Consider the following 19,376-nt stretch of genomic DNA (forward strand, 5'->3'; position numbering starts at 1 on the left):
CTAGGGGTTGTGCTGTATGGTATTGTCAAGAGGCAAAGACAGAGCACAGTGTGGAGTTGTCTTCACAGCTCCTTTGCTGAAGCGGCAGCTCAGCAGAGAGCACAGGTGTTGAAACACAGACTTGCGGCAGATAATAAAAACCCATGGATCCACTATGGGATTGAAAGCGTAGAAACGAAAAGCTCTCAAGTTCTCCTCGTCACAAAATGGATGAATGGCGTTGATAAAGCCTGCAATCTGAAGAAACAAAAGTTATGGTTAAATACAGACGTAGCTATTTCTCCAGCAAAATAAAAATTAACTGAGAAAGATTTAATCAAGTTATTATTTATTTGTGCCTTTGACTTTATAATGCAAATTCCCAGGAAAAAAGTCTGGGTAATTCTATATTTGGCTGGGAATTGGTATAATACAAATACAAACATGGTTGGGTGGATGTAATGTACACAACGATGTCAATATGCTCAGTGTCTAACAAGGAAGATGGCAGCGTTTGTGCATATGTGGTTATAAAGGCTAACGGTGAAACACTGGAGAGGCAGATGCATAAAGAACTCCAACATTCAAACAGGAGAATACATACTGGTTACATATGTTAACCAGTTGTTGCAAATAATAAAAAACTCCTACTACAGCTAAGTAAAAGAGCTAAGTTTTTTTTTTTTTTTAACAGACTTTATATTTATTAGTAGCTTTTTCAAAAGCCCAAAGAACTCTGCTAGCTGGATATTTCTTGTTTATGACCAAAGAATGAGCCAATTGTATCATGGACAGTCATACTTGTACTTTCTGCATGCAAAGTGTTCTATATGTCGTCCTAGCCAAAGTGTTTCTGCAATGTAAACATGTATGCACAAAAGAGCAACTCTGAAAAATGTTCAGAACCGTCTTAAGATATTGCATGTTTTCTGTTTTCCAAACTCAAACACAAAAATCAGAGGCGCTGTTAGTCACATTTTGAATGGCAGGGTTTTGCCTTCATTTGCACTGTGTTATACATGGCTGTTGTAGTTTTCGGCTAGCGAGTGTTTGTCACCTGGACCTCGGAATAATGCAAACAAGTGCAAGGCAGCAGGTTTGTCTCCATGTCCTCATTCTCTCCTCTTTATTAATCCTGCTGCTCTTAAACTCCTCTCCAGTGATCAATAATGTGTTGCTCAAACATTTCTACAGGAACAACATCGGGAAAATACATTTGTATCCTTTGTTTCCTGATAACAATGACTTTGGTGACTTTTTGCTTTTCTTTAAAGCATTTTAGTGTTACTTTCATTATCTAATACAATTGCTACCTAATCCAAAAACTGCACAAGATCCTGTATTCTGTCATCATGATAGAACCACATCAAATGGAATTCAAGCTTTTTTAACAGAAACTAGAGCTACCAGCACTTTGGTTTTGACTAGATGAAAACAAAACTGCATGTTCTTTACCAGCTCCAGTTGCCACACATTGTTCAATTACACCGCAGCAGTATCTTTGTCAACATCTGGTTGCAAGCGAATATGCATGGCCTGATCACATCTTTACGTTTCCTAATCATGAGGTGTTCTGAATACAGACCCACACAACACAGCACAGCAACACAACATTTTCCTGCAATGACCTTTATGCTATGACAGACTGCAGAGAGGCAGCGCAGAGAGCAGAAGCTGACTGCTTACTCATCCCAGGCAGAGAGGAGCAGCTGGCCCGGGAAGCTTCTTTGTCACCTCACTCTTCTACTCTATCAACAATTCTCCATTTCCTCTGTGAAATATCCAACAAACTGTAGTCTAATTAATGGCGAGTGCTGATTGAGAGCCATTGTACATTGGTGTAAATGTTTCCCTGTTGCTAGGGCCTGGACTGAAAACTAATAAGCTGGAGAAAATGTTCAAAAGGCCAGAGGCAGCGAGTCCAGAGCCAGGACAAATGAAACTACTGGAGGGATCAGACACAGACCTGACTACGACCTCTACACTCTCATTTACTGGAAAAATCTTGCAAAGAGGTGATTGTTCACGTATTGATCTATGGAAAACTTCACTTAAAGGAAAGATTTACTCTAAAGAACGAGCAAAAAGAAACAAAACAAAACAAAACTGGAAAGTGGAAGTGATTTATGTTTAAAAGATCTTGAGCTTAGTCATGATGCATCATCATTTCTACCATCAATGAGGATGTGGTAAAAAAAACCAAAAAAAAACAGTTTGGTTGCAACACTACCAAAGAAAAGGTGGATTTTTGTGTTTGAATAAAACTTTCATTGAGGCAAAGCATTGCCCAACTAAAAAATTATTCATCTGTGAATGCAGGAGCCAACTGGATCTGAAACAGGGGTTATTGAATAATTAGCCATGGTAAAAATGTCAGATGTAGACAAGATGAGTTACAGTGGAAAGGGGAGTGAACATGCAGATGCTGTTGAATTTTCAGCAAGAAATCAAAGAATGCTACATATTGCTTCTTGTTAAATACAGGTGTTTTAAGGTGTAAGCTGTGTGACAGAGCAGATACATATTTTTCCTTCATTTACCATACTCACAATTAAATTAAACCATGCAGTTATGCAATACATGTCTCGCTTCAGCTTCTTGTAAATGCATGACTTGAATTGTGTGTTAGCTTCTTCCTTCCTTCAAACTAAATGCTAACCTAATCAGCTCAGAATCTAAATGTCTGAGTTATCAAGTTAGATTTTACTGATAAACTGTCTAAACTGGTTGCAAGGAAATGTTTTCTGGCACTGTACTCGTGCACAACTGTAGCATTAGAAGACCACCAGCCAGCATCTAGTAATTACAACTATTTCTGCAATTTAAAGTTGTGTACTTTCTTTCATTTTCTTAAGTTGCCTTTTATGAAATGCATCCATTTTCAATGCTCTGAATAGTCAAAAAAATGGGTAACAGTGAGCCAACACTCAATTGTGAGCAGGCTGAATTGGTTCCATAATAATAACACCTCAAAGTCATTCTGCTTGTTGTTTATAAATCCATCCATCCATTCATTCATAATCTTAATCACTTAGTCTGAGTAAGGGTCGCGGGGAAGCTGGAGCCTATCCCAGCAGTCTTTGGGCAAAAAGCAGGCCACACCCTGGACAGCTCGCCAGTCCACCAATGGGGGACACACAGAGACAAATAACCACTCATGCTTGTTTATAAGTCATGATGCCGAATTTTTATATGTGATGCAGCCTGCTTTCATGAAGAGATTTACCTTGTTCTCTCTTAAGAAGCTCTCCATAAAAGACTAATGCAGACAGTTCTGGTGGTAGTGCATTATCAGGGGTTTTCTTACCCCTGATATGCCCCTTTTGCCAGATTGTTTGTTGGCTTCGCTCTTTCTTGAGCGAAGCCAACAAACAATCTGGCAAAAGGATGCTGCAACCAAGGGAGTACAAAGGTACGCTCATACAAGGTAAGGAGTGACTGATAATCAGCAGGTGTGTTTAGTGGAAAAGATGAGAACCATCACAAAATGAATTTGTTCAGTCGGGTTCAAATTTATATCAGCAAACTCCAGAAAAGTGGATCCGGTAGATTTTGTAAAAGCTTCAGAAAATAAGAAAAATTAACTGTCATTTAACCGTCTTGACTTTTAGCCAAGAAACAGGGCTTTCACTGGTCAGGATTTATTTCAATGCAGTTACATTATCCACTTAATTCATCATGCGGCCTTGCCAGAAACATTTCAAATAGACACGCAAACTCATATGCTCTGCATCATCTTTGCCATTGTTGTCTCATTTTGCGTTACCACCCTCACTTGTGCGTCTGCTCCTGCGTGCCACCATGCCTCTTATGGTACTCTCAGCAGGCCTTATACCCTGCAGAGAGACGTACAAATCATAAGCTGTCCCCTCCAAGCACTCCAGGCTGCAGGGCCAAAACTGATGACATGTCAGGCGCTACTAAAACAGGACCATATTAATGCATCAGTGTGTACTCTTAAGCAAACCAGAGGCAGTATACAATTGAGGGGGTTGCGAGGAGGAGAGCAGAAATGCAGGGGAAGAGAGCTTTTATTTCCAATATTTCCTTACAAGTAAGCACATAGAAATATAAATCCAGAAAAAAAAAAAAGACAAGCCTTGCGCATGCAGTACACTGCAGACATACCGAAAGTTGCATCCGTGCAAACACATTCATCTATCACCATCTAAAGCAACTTAGCAGAGCAGAGTCAAAGAAAAATGAAATGCTATTTCAGTCATGAAGATATTTCACATCCCTTTCAGTCTTTGCCAGTAAATGCTGCTCAGCTTTACACAGTTTTATATGCAAAGCAATTTAAGAGATGAGCTGAAACCAAGTGCTGATCACAAAACAAACATTTTTGAAACAACTAAAACTGTAAGTAAAAGGCAGGAGCAGTCATTTTCAGCACCAACTAAACTGTTTTCAACTTTCATCTAATGTATCGATAGTTATTTTCGTTATTTTATGCACCATTTTATCAGTAATGTGACGGAAAATAGTAAAAAAAATACACATCACAACAAAGCTGCAGCAATCAGGTTTTTAACTTTGTAAGAATAGTTGCAGATTATTTTCTTTCAGCATAAATAATTAACTTTCTGTTCCGTTACTTTAGTAAATGATTTTGAATCAGATCTTCAACATCCTGACAACTGAGGAGGCTCATGTACCTGGACCCAGTTTGTCTGTGGTAAGCGAGTGCATCCTGTCAGCAAATACAAGATGCTATTTAAGGCTGATAACGGCTGCATCTTTCAGGAAACAGACCGCATAATGGATGTCTTCACCTCACTACCCATTATTTTCTATCTCACGGTCCTTGTGGACTCTTCTAACGTTCTCTTCCTGATCCTGTTTCAGTGGAAGATCATTACACAGGAATGAGAGGAGACAGGCTGAGATGCTCTTTGCAGAAGACTGCTTACAGCAGCGAGTAAGAATGGAGAGAAATCCTTCAGTAATGATAGTCTAAATTTATTTCATATTTAATGAAAACTTCTGTTATAGGAGACATCAATCTCATTTACCCCCCCCCCCCCCCCCCCCCCGCCCCCCCCTTCACCCCTCTCACCTAAACATGGTTATTTCCATCCATTTCCTATTGATTGGGTAATGAACCACCCCTCTTGATCTGATTAAAAATTCTTTCTTTGAAAGCCAAGTAGATGAGCAGTGGAATGCAATGGATTTTTATTCTGATTGGACATTCAATCAGTTTAAAAGTCATCCCAGTAAAGGCATCAATAGATGGCAAAAATCACAGTTAAATAAAAAAAAAAAAAAAATTATAATGAGTGGCCCTGCGATGGACTGGCGATCTGACCAGGATGTACCCTGCCTTTTCGCCAAAGACCGCTGGGATAGGCTCCAGCTTCCCCGCAACCCTTAATTGGATTAAATGGTTAAGAAAATGAATGAATAAATGAAATTATAATTACTAAATGCAAGATGAGTTAGAAGTTACTGTGCAGATGTCAGTATCTACATTTGGTGAAAGTTTCCTCCCCACAAGCAGTTTTTTTCCCCCATGTTTGCAGCATAACAGCTAAATGCTGCTTCTCCATGTTTAGTCTGGACTCTGGTCTGGACTAGATGATCTGAGTCTTTGGATCTAAGAGCTCTGCTTGGTTTATATCCTCTGAACATATCCCAGATGTATTCTGGGATATGTAAAACCTCCTGGGATTTTTAAACCATCCACCTGGTTTCAAAATCTATACTGTAACTAACTGGAAACCAGTGTAAAGATTTTAAAACTGGTGTGATGGGTTCAGATCTCTTAGTCCTCGTTTAGGCTCCAGCAGCAGCATCTGGATGAGTTGCAGATGTTTAATGCTCTTCTTAGCAAGTCTTGCAAAAAGACCATTCCAGTAATCCAGTCTACTGGAGATGAATGCTTGGATGCATAATTTTCTACTGGTCTTTCTGGGAGACTCAACGTTTATTTCTGTTGTTTCTGAACTGGAAAAAACCTGTGTTACTGGCAGCTTTGATGTGGCTGACAAACTGACACTGGCTTGGAAAAAACATTTCCACACCACACTCTGCATGCAATGGTTATACCTTCATTTCTGTCACACAGTGTTATCAGGAAAACTGATGTTTCCTTTTTTCTTCTAAGTCGAATCTCTTTTTTTCTTATTGATGAAAGCTTTACTTCACCTCTGCCAGACCTTTATGGTCGAACACAGATTAAATATATATAGGTCATTGTGTCGATGAAAAGTCATCACATGCGAACATATTGTGTCTTTCAAAGGTTATTAGTTTGTGTCAAACATAAGGGGATTTCATTGCCGCTTCAACCACCTTCAGCTAGTTCCTCAGAGGGAGGTTTCTAAAATTAGACATGCAGAAAATCATACAGATGAATTAGTATTCACTGGAAAGAGCAGTTGAACATTTTTTGCTTATTTCTTGTAACATAAAATTGTCCACAGGGATTCAATTAAGTCTTTATCTTGTTTATATATGATTTAACTGTTCACTAAAATGAGTCGCATTTTATGTGTGCTGTTACAGGAGAAGTGGCAGTAGATGTTTTAACAGGGGAATACCATTATCTGAAAGTCCATTAGTGAGTTTCCTCTCTTAAGAAGGCTACAGTGAGCTTCCTTATGCTATTAGACCTTTTACCAGCAATCTACAAAATGGGTTTTAGTTCAAGTAAAAACTATTCAACAAAGCCACTGTCATTTGTAACCACACTTCAAACATCCACGTTGCCTCGCTGATCGAGGCGCACCTCAATTTTAAATTGTTTGATAAATATGACATAAAGGTTTTTTTGTGGACTGAATCTTTGTCAACATTTCATCAAGGACCTGCAGGAGTTGCTGTTCCCTCAAACTCTGAAAAAGGAGTTGCTGACGAAAAGAAAAACTAAAACTAAAGCAACCTCAAACAAGAAGTGGAAGCAACTGTCAAAAAAAAAAAAAAGCTCATATTTCCAATTGAAAGACAAATATGAAGTGGATATATTTGTGGTTACACGTGAAGAAATAAGCCATGTTGAAAACGTTGCTGTGTGAATGCAGTTTGTTTCCAGAGATAAAACTGCTACTTGACGATGAACTGTTTACATGTAAGATGCACTCTGACATCAGCGCTTAAAGACAAATGTAAATAATAATAATCAACTAATAATAAAAAACAGGATTGCAACAACAGGATGTTTCACTGGTAGTGAGCTATATCCACCTGAAATAGTTCTGTTGCACATGGCTCTTGTTTTTGTTTTATTCCTCATCTGCTTATCTATCACTCACAGCGTGTGAGCTGCATGGCAGTGATAACATCTGTGTTACTGTGGTTTTCTTGGCAAGAAAACACAACTCAGCGATCCCCTATATTGTCTTAATGTGTATTTAGTCCTACAAATTCTGATCCAGTACGTAACATTCTCTGGTTTTCTACTATATTTCTAGATTATTAGCAATCAGTTACTTATTTTTCTATCACAGACTGTAAATTGAAATACAATAACAAAAAAGAAAAAAAAAGAAAAGACAAGAAAAAAAGCACGCAGGTCTGAAACGGGAAGCCAGACCAGATGTTCCTTAATCTTGCATTCTTTCCAATGACCTGCCGGGTGCAACTGATCAGGCTGCGTACAGATTCCAACCATAATCAATTCAATTCAGCTTTATTTGTATAGCGCCACTTCACATGTTCACATGTGGTCACAGGGCACTTTACATACACTAATCAACATACACATCATTTCAAGCCAATTCATACATATCCTATAATAGAAACCAACTGATAGCATCGAATCATGACTTCAATCCAATCCCCCATCCTGAGCATGCACGCAGTGACTGTGGGAAGGAAAAAACTCCGGTAGAACCCGGGTCAGGGAGGGCAGCCATCTGCCTCGACTGGTTGGGGTGGAGAGGACAGGAAAGACATTTCAACATGTACAACCGCACTTATTCAGGAAGACTTCTCCGTGCATCATCTCAAATGACAAGGCTTATTTGCAAATGCAAATGAAGAAGCTGGTGCTACTTCTCTGTAACACCAGCTTCTGCATTAGTTGCAGATCTAAATTTTACTCTGGGACTCAAAAACCACTTCTTTTCTCACAGTATTGTTTTGCACCATTTTCTTTTGCAGTTTATTCATGTAAATTACTGTTAGTTATAGATGTTTATTTCTTTTTTGTCTATTAAGCTGTTTTAATAAAGATAGAAGGGCTTATTTCTTCTTCTTTCTTTTTTTTTTAAATAAACTGCTTCCTTGCACCTGATGAAAACCCAACTAATAAGTTCTCAATTTCATAACTGCCACATATTTATAAATATAAAATGACTTAAAATAACAGGTCATGGGAAGGTGTGCCCAGGTCTGGTCCTGGAGATCTACTATCCTGCAACTTTTATTTGAATCACATCTTCAACATACCTGAATCAAATGAATGGCTCACTATCAGGCCTCTGCAGGACTAAAAGACATGCCGTTGAGTGAATTCAGCCATTTGGTTCAAGTTTTCTGCAATGGACTGGCAACCAGTTCAAGGTGTACCCTGCCTGTCACCAGCTAATTGCTGGGATGGACTCTTGCTTCTATGCAACCCTGAACTGTTCTGAGCAGTATAGAAAATAAATGAAAAAATTCAGGTATGTTGGAGAAATGATGCATCTAAAAGTTGCAGGATAGATTTTGAGGACCGAACTTGAGCGTCCCTTATCGAGGGAATGGCTTGGAATATATTTTTAGGACAGCACAGAAGCTCTTGGGAGCAGAGGGGAGTGATAGAAAACTTCTTCCCATCACATAATTATAAACATAGCTCAGTTTTGATTGGTACCCAATATGTCAAACCACAAAACCCTCCCTGCTGCCTGTTTGCAATTATCTCGTTACTTTTGTTCAGTCCCTAGTGTCCCCTTGGACCAACTCCCTTTGAAGGAAGGAGTCATTTAATGTTCTTAATATAAAGATTTTGGAAGAATCACAAAGGGCATTCAGGATGTTTCATCCTGAAAATAATAAATGAATGCATTTTTAAAAAATCACTCATGACAGAAAAGTGAACACCCAACCAAGCCATCACATGGACACACAGTCCTCTCATGTTTTTCTAATAACCTGAATCATCATCTAACTGATGCCAGCTGCACTTTAAGCAATACGCAGAATAAATATGATAGTAGTGAAATTAAATTTACTTCCTTTTTTCAAATCTCTGTTACACAATGAGTTTGCTAATGCTGTGTGTGAAACCACATGGGAGAGATCTTGCTGTACACAATGACTCCTTTTTTAATCTTTCAAAGAACAGATGAGCGACAGTTTGAATTAATATGATGCAATCAGAACAATTGCTGCATTTCTTGAGGGAGCGTCTATTTTTCCATATCACAGTTTTATTGAATCAGGGTGTCAACTGCTTCCCTTTTCATGTGTTTTCAGCACCTCAGCCGAGGATCACCACATTTTGCCTTATGATTTGTTTGATGAGAGGGTGTTGTATTTCACTGCAGTGTCTCTGACAAGTTTTATTAGCTCATATTTCTCCTGACATGGAATCTTAGGTGGAGTATGAAACGTGTCATGTTGTTCTTTCTGTACATACATTTCCAGGAAGCGGTGATTATTAAGTTGGCACAGAGGATGGGTTGGGATGGTTCTATCCAGCTGTTTCAAACCAGCTTGGAGCCAACAAAAAGTTGGCTATATAGCTGAATAAATTAAGCCATGCTGGAGTGTATGAAACTCTTTGCATATTATGTAAGAGATGGAGTTTTTATGAGCAAATAATTAGAAGTAAACAGATAGGAGACTGTGACTGCTGGACTTCTGTATTTACTATGTACACAAATATAAGCAGTGACATGGATTGATGACATTGATTGTAACATTGCTGAGTTCAGAACTTGTCTGAGTCGTCACATCAAACACTTTTCATTTGTTATAATTACAAATTGCAAATTAGAAACATATCTTTATTGTCAGTAGTGGAAGAAGTAACAAACTGTAAGGGTGCTTTCACATCAAGATAATCCGCTAGACTTGGTCCGATTGGGGACTGGCTCAGTTGTGGGGGGGTGTATTCGTGCGGACTGAGATTGCGTTCATGCTGAACTTTGGTCAAACGAGCCAAACCATCAGAATAATATATCTCCATTCCCACCAAAGGTGGCACTGTAATCGTATTTAGCAAAAGAGAAGACAAGACTCGTGTGAAGAAGAAAACTCAGAATATTCGTAGCTGTGATATATCTTCTTCTGACCATGTATCTGCTTTTACTTCGTTATCGCTCCACGTTTGACCATGAGCCATTTCTAGAGATTCATGTGCGTTTGTCATGGTAGCGTTTACCCACAATGCAATACTACGCCAAATGCAGGAAGAGACTTTTTTGTGACTTTGTGGTCCACTTCCTGTATGTAGTCTGCTTTAAATGCACCAAAAACTGCTTTTGTAGGCGGACCGAGTCCGCTTCATCCGAATCAGAATTCAATTTGCGCATTTACATTTGCCCAAACGAAGCAGACTTTCCAAGCAAAAGGACCAGAATTGGAATTAAAAAGGCTGATGTGAATGTGTCCTAAGTGACTTTTTTCTCACTTAAGATTCTCATTATGAGTCTCGTAAGCTGCGTATAACTGTTAAAATTAGCTTCTGTTACTCTGAAAAAGGTTAAGGTGGTTGAAACACATACATTTATTTGTTTTGACCTCCGACACATCTGTTCCACATGCATATCTATGTTGTGTAATAGATTGAGTAAAAATATAGGGATTATTCTATTCTATTCTATTCTATTCTATTCTATTCTATTCTACAGTGATTTAGCAGACGCTTTTATCCAAAGCGACTAACATATGAGTGAGAACAACATAAGCACAAAATCAAACCGTAGAGGACATCGTAGGAAGGTGCTAGTAGACTGTCCACTTGGATGAAGGTCCTTACATCAAGTGCTACAGGCTTTCTTTTTTTTTTTTTTTTTTTCTCCCTTCCCACCCCAATAATATCACCTATGTTAAAATACAAAGAATTAATACAATAATGTTTGTTGCAAAGAACTAAGTTCTCCAACTTTCCGACAAATATAGCTAAACTAAATGTGGAAGTGCTCCTTGAGGAGCTGAGTCTTCAGCTTGCTCTTAAAAAGTAGACAGGGACTCTGCAGAGCGGACAGAGTTCGGGAGATCATTCCACCATCGTGGCACAACAGAGGTAAAGAGTCTGGCTAGTGATTTAGTCCCACGTATTGGTTGTATCATGAGGCGTTTTTTTTTTACTGGTGGAACGTAGCTGTCGAGAGAGAGTGTAGGTCTTGATTAGGGAGTGAAGGTAGATGGGAGCCGTTTGAGTTATTGTTTCGTAAGCCAGAAGCAAAGCTTTAAATTTGATGCGTGCTGCGACTGGAAGCCAGTGAAGTGCGATTAGCAGTGGAGTGACATGAGCTTGTTTGGGTTGGTTGAAAACCAGATGCGCTGCGGCGTTCTGGATTATCTGCAGAGGTTTAATAGAGCACGCAGGCAGACCTGCCAGTAGGGAATTGCAGTAATCCATGCATGAGATGACCAGAGCCTGAACCAAAATATATGGATTACACTTAATTGCTCCTAATGACTCATTCATTTGAGCCAGATGTGTGATGATGCCTCATAGTTAGGCTGCTATGTGTCTTTTTGGTGTGGTGATAAATAAAACTTATGCCCCATTTTAACCATAAGCCCATTGTTTTTGTTTTGTTTTTGTCTTTTACAGGCTAAGGTTGAGCTTTTTAAAGCAGAATTTATTGAGGTTAGCCAGTTTTTGTAATGGTGAACTCTGGTGTTGCACCTTTGTCAACAAATCTCTGAAGAGCAGTAAGGTAGATTTTGACATCTCATGCTGGGTGAGTGCATATTCTAGAACATATATCAACCACAGTTACAAGAAATAAAGGGAGACGTCCTCTGGCTGTTGCCAAAAAAAAAAAAAAAAAGAAAAGAAATTTTCTGCGGTCAGAAAGCAACTTCTGTAAAAGATAAGGTGCATTCTGAACAGTGTGCACGTCTATCTTTGAGCCACCACAGAAAATGACAACCATGTACAGGTACGTTTATAACCATCGCATGGGAAGGAAACATGAGGCACATGGGGAAAATTCACATATGTATAGATATAAGAAGCAGATGCAAACGCCAACAGCAACACACCAGCCAAACAGCTATTTTTTTTCTTTTTTTGTCTGTAATGAACTCGCAGTGAAAAAGTCCAACGTTGCATAACCAAACTCGTTTTTAAAATATGTTTGCTTACCCAGAGCATAGCTACAGTTTAGCCTTTAAATCTTAATGTGTTGTACTTTTTGGAGTGCTTTCAAAAGCCAAAAGAGCCAAGAAAAGGTTATAGACAAATAAAAATGATGCCTGAATGAGAAATAATGGGCATTTTTAAATCACAGAATATCCCTTTTATAGGTATCATTCATACCATTGTACTACGTTGAGCTTGTTGAGTGCAGTTTATTTTAGTTGAGTTCAAATTATTTATACAGCAAGTCATTTCAAGGCACTTTAAACAGGTTGCAGGAATCTGGTGCCTATCCCAGTAACCATTGGGTGAAAGGCAGGGTAACTTAACTTGGTCCACATCCTTATGCTGTAAGTTCATTTTTATTAACATAAAACAAAGGAAACCTACAGTATTGATCCAGTCATCTTTTTATTACAAATCAAACGGTCATTTTTTAAAAACTTTTAAACAATGAAAAAAGAAAGCTGATTTCAGCATTTACCCAAATATCATTTACAACACTTTGCTTGTCATGTGACCTTGCTGACAGCTTAAAAGTGGCTCCGAAAAAGGGTCCCAGCCCTGTTGTTGAGAAACTACAGACTTGGGTGTGGTGCACACTTGATGCAAGACTGTGAACTGTGAAGCAGCTGATGGACAGAAAAATAACTGCTGATACTGCTGGGAAATCAAAAAGACAAACACAGAGAGCTCAAAGCAATGTGTTGGTGAGGACAGTAAATAACTATACAAGAAAATTTGCAGATGTCTCTGGACTTTTTAAAAACCAATTCCAGACAAAGTCCATTAAAACTCATGCATACAACTAGTGACACCAATGCATAGACATTTTTCCACATGCCCTGCAGCTCTGAACTTTACCAAGGATATTCCACAAGGAGTGTGTAAGAGCACAAATTTCCACAGCAGTCATTCCCAGTGCTGACAAAAACCCACAAGGAGACCAAAACAAACATTAACACTCAAACTACAAAGAGTCAGAAACTATTATCACTATTTAAGCGATACTGATAAATTCTTGCAACTAATAATTATTGTAGAAAACAATGAATATAAAATTAAATCAAGTAAAATGCAGTAAACCAATGATACTAGCAGTAACATCAAAAATCTAATATAAAAACCATGAAGTAGGGTGGCACATTCTATTATTTAATCTGACTTTTATTCATTTACCATCCACAGACTCTTACTTTGAAGATGCATCTCAAATAGCTAAATAAATATGAAATTTAGCTGCAGATAATCTGTTTTGAATTGAAATCCTCCCCGTTAGCTCTTCAGCCAGCGATCTTGTTCTGTCCCTTTCTCTCTTTTAATCTTCTTGCATTTTTTTGCTAAGTCAGAGACTTTGCGTGTTAAAAACAAGCAGTTACTTATTACACCGCGAAGCGAAATGTCACGTTGCGTCCCGTTGTAAAAGTTTTATAGTGTGGTTTCTCAACCTTGGGACGCTGCCGGGTAGCAGCAGCTGTAGAAGTACACATTACAGATGTCACTGTGTCGTCGAAAAAGATGAAGAGTTTTATAGTCTTTTAAAAAAATTAAATAAAATAATTCAGAAAAAAGAATTTCTGTTACCAACATCAGTGTGCAGAATGGGCGGAAAGAGTAAAATTATTGTAGAGAAAATAAATAAACATAACCCGTTAGATTAGAAAAATGAACAAAAAAATTCCTTTAGATTGCATCCTTGGCTACTTCCTTTTGTTGGAAAAAAAAATGACCTGATTGAACGAAATGTACACAGGGCAACAAGTATTTCGATATTAGGAGATTCAGATTAATTTAACAAGTTTTTCTTAATCAGAATCTAATTAACATCTTTACTTCATGAAAGTTCCCACCATTCATCTTGCTCTTCTTTATTTACATTATTCAATATTCTATAATAATCAGAAGGCAAAATATTGTTGGGTGTGTTAGTATACATATCTGAATATGCATCACACGTCCAGTTATGTATCTAAATGTCATATTACAATAGAACTGACTTTAACAATGCTGTAAAAAACTTGTTCAATTTGAAAAACAAATTGTGTGACTGGTATTTCTCACATGGACAACCAAAGATAAAAATTACAGAGTGGTGTTTAAAGAAATTACATTTACATAAGTAAATGTAATTAGCAGAAATTACATAAGTTTGTCTGAAATGTAGTAAAGTTAATATCTGATTGAAAGAGGAAACTAGGCCTAACTACAGTAGTAATAGCGTCATAAATGATAGCTAGCCACTTACACAGAGCACGAGTAACTAAGCAAATGACTCTGGAGGCAGTTATTGATTTAATCTGAGTTAATGGCTCTTCATATAGTGAAAAAATGAAAATAATAGACCAACAACAAATACAATGTGCCAAAATCAATAAGGTATTATTATTTAGCAGTGCAATACACTGTTATATATATGACGGTTATAGAAGTAATGACTCTATAGGGAAAAGGTAGCTGTCCAAACAACTGTAAAATAAAGTGCCAATGTCTGATTACATACAAAAAAAAACCCATCAGTAATAAATGAAATACTCCCCCTCCTTATATGTTTTTGTCCATTAAGTCATTTTCACAGTAACAACCATCTGTTCACAAACATTTCTACAATCATTCCATTATTACAGATATTAATCATATACGGGAATTACTGCACAATTAAGCTGCTGAAATGTAAATATTTACCTATAAGTAGGTAAGGCAGAATAGTTATGTGGCAACTTAACTTTTTAAAAATCATATATGCTTTTCATGACTTCCCTTTTGTTTGCAGAATGTAGCAAAAGACAGAAATGGGTTCAGTTGTCTGCCTAGAAGTAGAAGGAGCTCATTCTGATGGCAGAGTAAGATGCCTTTTACAGGAAATGGTTGACATGAGTTCAAACTCCAGTAACTGCTTTCATTTTTACACGAGATGAATCTAATTGACTGAGGAGCTGACACCGCAGTCACCAGGCCTGAACTGGGAGGCAGAATTAGTGGTTTAGTCAGGAAACTAGCTTTGCGTTTTCAGGGTTTTGAAGCTAATTTTTCTCTCAGTATGTTACCACGGCAACTTCTATAAAGCATCAGGGCCTGAACAGAAAAAGTCTCTTATTCTGTTTGATTCACTGAGAAGAATAAATCATCCAAAACTGTGATTGTTCATCGAATGCCAAAACCTCTCTTTGTACATCAACACACTCATATTCAGAATCAAAAACCTTGGTTGATTTTTTTCATCATTCAAACCAGATTATTGATACATTAAACCTGACTCAGAGCATGGGTGGCCTCAGTTTATAACATGTGAAATATGAGAAAACTCAGACAAAACAAACAACTTTAGCAAGTTTGCAGCTTTTTTTCTGGTGAAATAGGAGTCAATGTGTGCAAGTACATAAAAGCACACACATCCATTCAGGTCTGAGCATCCATGCACCATGAAAACAAAACGATTGTTCCTTTCACAAAGCAAGCTGCTGATTGCAGAGCATCATCTTTTCTTTGTTGCCTGAACGGGGCGGAAAATCCCAACAACACCTGGAGCACAAAAACCATTTGGGACACAAAGCTGTTGGACCATGTGTGTATCCTGAGAAGCTTCCAATCCCTTAAATGCAATGACAAAGGAGGCTCCTGGAAGATGCAGAAGTCGTGAGTCTACATCAGCTACTCTTCTGTTTATCAGCTGATCTGATGGGGATGTTAAAGAAAACCACACGAATAAAACAACTTGTCTCATTCTGTGGAAGCAGGAATTTACACCAGGAGTTCTTCAGACTCTTTGACTGTTCATCAAACACCTTGAATTAATGATTGCTGACAAAGTTATGTGATTGTTTTGCTTGTTTTGTTTACTTTTTATTGCCAAACTTGCAAAAAACTGATGGCCGTTTTAATATTGTTTTGGATTCTGATGGCTTTAAGAGAAGAAATATTTCCCCCTTTATTTCCTCGAAGATGCCACCTGTGTTATTACCAGTAAATTTCCACAGCACTAATTCTACACATCTATAAACCTGCAGCATACTCAACCTGTTTATGAAGAGTTTTGCTCAAAGTGACTATCAGTAATTGCAACTCCATCAACCATAACATTCTATGACTTTATGTTCTCCTCTAACACGCATGACAGCCATTTTCTGTCCGTTTGGGCTTTGCATGTTTTGTTCTAATTGACTTGATCTGGATCCAGCTAAATTAGGGAGTGTCTGTTATGTCCTACTATTGTGTCTTTTAGCATATTTTCAAGTATTGGGATGTGACTGGGCATGTTGAAGGACTCGAGGATTCCTGATTGTCTTAGAAACTATTATAATGGTGATTTAGCTGTGGCTTTTCGAGTTAAAAGGAAAACAGACAATTTTTCTGAATATTATGATGCAGAATTTCATCTGAACCTGGTGCTTGTGTGTTTTTAATAACTAGTTCTTTCATTTTCCATTTATCAGTTCATGAAGTTTTTTTTTTTCCACCTTTAACCTCGTGTCAATGTGTTTTGTGCGCTCTTCAACACTCAGCTTTATGAGATGCTGCACTGACTCATGGAGGCATGTTGCCCTGTGACCATAAACATGTCAAAGAGGCTTGCTGTTACTCATCTTCTTCCCAGCAGCCATTCCTCTGGCCCAGCTTGCTCAGAGTTGTTGGAATTGATTTGGTATTATCATTTTTTTTTTTTTTTTTAATGAAAATCACAGAACGTACTGCGCTCTTGCGATTGTCCGTTGTTTTTTTGTTTTTTTTCATTTTACGGTACTTTTTATTTGATAGCTCCAGTTTAAAAACAGTTTCAAGAATTTTACAATTCTTCACAAACACTCAGACGTTTTAACAATACTCGAGTATTTCACTCTAAATTTAAAGGTTGCAAGTTAGGTTAAGGTAGCTTTTGTAGGGTATTGAAGGAAGATGTGCTGGGAAGACAGTTAAACACATTAGCAAAGCATGAGCGCAGATGTTCACAGAAATAAATGTTTTGGCTGCATCTGGCTACATCTCCTGCAAATGTTCAGCTCATGGTTGCATGAGCCAATGGCAAACTAAAGCAGTGTGCTTTGGTTTGAGAAATTTGTTGTGTCTTCAGTTTTTGGACCTAAAACGACTTATGAAACTTAGGCTATCTCTGTATGGGGTAAAACCGCTAAGGAGGAGCCTGTGCTGGTGCAGATCATAGTCATACCTGTATTATATCAGATTAATAAAAACACACAATGTAACATTTCTGCATAAGAAATTTTTACATTTTATGAGGAAGAACAAAAATGAATTCTGCTCCATTACGCTTGCAGAATAAATGCCACATGTTTGAAGATGTTCTTAGATTAATGATCAAACTCAGTCTTGAGGTGATTTCTAACATTGTGCTTACATTCCTTCACAAAAGACGACAGGTATAAGTCAACATGCTTTAGAAGATTATGCAAATCTTATTTCTAGCTTACGTACTTGTGGTTCATAAATGCCTAATCAAATGTTACGGATCCAGTCTCATATAATGGCAGCACCAAGTCAGAAAAAGTAACTGACCAAGGAGGCAAAAACACATTTTGGCTCCCCAAAGAAGTTCATGGTGAAAGGTAGAGTTGGGGCTAACAAGCAAAGCCAAACATCTCAGGAATGTATTCTCCCTGCTGTGACACAAACACAAAAATGTTGCTGACTTTAAAAAAAAAAAGAAAAAAAAAAGCATGATCTGACCTTAAACTACGAGTCAAACTGTGTTAATTCTGAACATCTGCAAGTCTTCATTCCTTTCACGTTTTTTTCAAAGTCCATTGAAATTTAGCACAGACTTTGACATACAGAATATTTTCTAGATCAGGTTTCTGAACTGGAAAACGTCTTCAAGATGACTATAACAGAAGTGTTGGGTTACAGCAGCAGCTCTCTAAAAGGTCCCTGTTTGTTACATGTTGAGTGTAGCACAAACCCCATTACAGCTGCTATTATTATCCACATAATACCTTCCAATCGGTGTGGTGAAACGTAGCTTGTGGAGGAGTTTGAGGGATGTTTCCACATCCTGGCATCTTACCTTACCTGACTCGGATGCGGTTATTTACAGTAAACAAAACCTTTTACAATCAAACAAAATTATCACTGCTTCTTAGGATTATAGCTGTTAAATCACCTTTAAAAAACAACAAAAATCAACACAAACAAAAAAAAAAAAAAAAAAAAAACATGATTCCAAATTCATTGTTTGGAAGTATAATCATGGTGGGGCAGAGGGGGGTGGGTAGAGCTAAAGCAACCAGTCTTGCCATTAGGCTGTGATATTAGAGCAACACTGTATTGATCTAGGGATCGACACAAACATATGGCCTCCAGGCTGCTTTGTGCTTCCCATAGTCACATTAAAAGAGGAAATAAGTGTATAAAAGCTAAATCAGTTGCTGGCGATATATTTGTAGATATGTCGAACCATAAAGGACCATTATATCAAGCCTCAAAACAACTTAAAGGTTTAATGTGAAGGGACTAAACTCATCCCAGATTTAAAACTTGTCTGTGGCAAGCCGTAGACATGTCGTCAGGTAACACTAACCAGGACGGATATTAGCAGCCAACACTCTTCAACGTAAAACGCAATCTTAACCACACATCAAAGACAGATGCATCTTTTCTGAGAAGCATTCGATTTTGCTTTACCACTTCTCCATCTGCAACACATTTTTTTTAAAAAACAGAAGAAAATATCCTGCTTTACCACAAGAAACAACCACACCTCAGAAATGCAGTGCGTGACCAACAGCCACTTAGTAATACTATGAAACTCTATCTGTAAATCAGTGAGTCTACAAGCATTATTCATATATGTGAGCCAAAGAACATAGAAATTAATTGTTTTGTTTTTTTTTGTTTTTTTTATTCTATAAAAGTAAAAAAGAAAAGGGAAAAAAAAAACCTGTGCATAATCTAGTGCTTTTCCTGTCTGACAACCTTTATCAGTGTGGCCCCCCCTGCTAACTCATTCAAACTGCAGGCAGAGCCCTTTTTTCAGACAGGAAAACACTTTTCTCAGAGGTATATCCAGTTACAAAAAAAAAAAAGCTTTCCAGAAACATATGCTGAGAAGTTTGTTTTGGTGTGCAGGGAAGGCAAGAATTAATGGCTGAATGTGGTTTATGGATTTCTTACAATAAATCACATCAGACTTTCCTGATAT

At 37.8% G+C, this 19,376-nt stretch overlaps 1 protein-coding gene across 1 annotated transcript in view; it reads right to left on the minus strand.

The window, feature by feature from the left end:
• Positions 1 to 19,376, minus strand: part of ptgir (prostaglandin I2 receptor) — a gene marked incomplete at both ends in the record, with an annotated part of 32,209 nt that continues 12,833 nt past the window's right edge. The window contains one exon of the mRNA XM_079245965.1: positions 1 to 237. Coding sequence (XP_079102091.1) covers positions 1 to 237 — 237 coding nt within the window. The remainder of the gene's footprint in view (positions 238 to 19,376) is intronic.

This window comes from Telmatherina bonti (assembly GCF_933228915.1).
Source record: "Telmatherina bonti genome assembly, chromosome: 9".
In the NCBI taxonomy this organism is placed as follows: domain Eukaryota; kingdom Metazoa; phylum Chordata; class Actinopteri; order Atheriniformes; family Telmatherinidae; genus Telmatherina; species Telmatherina bonti.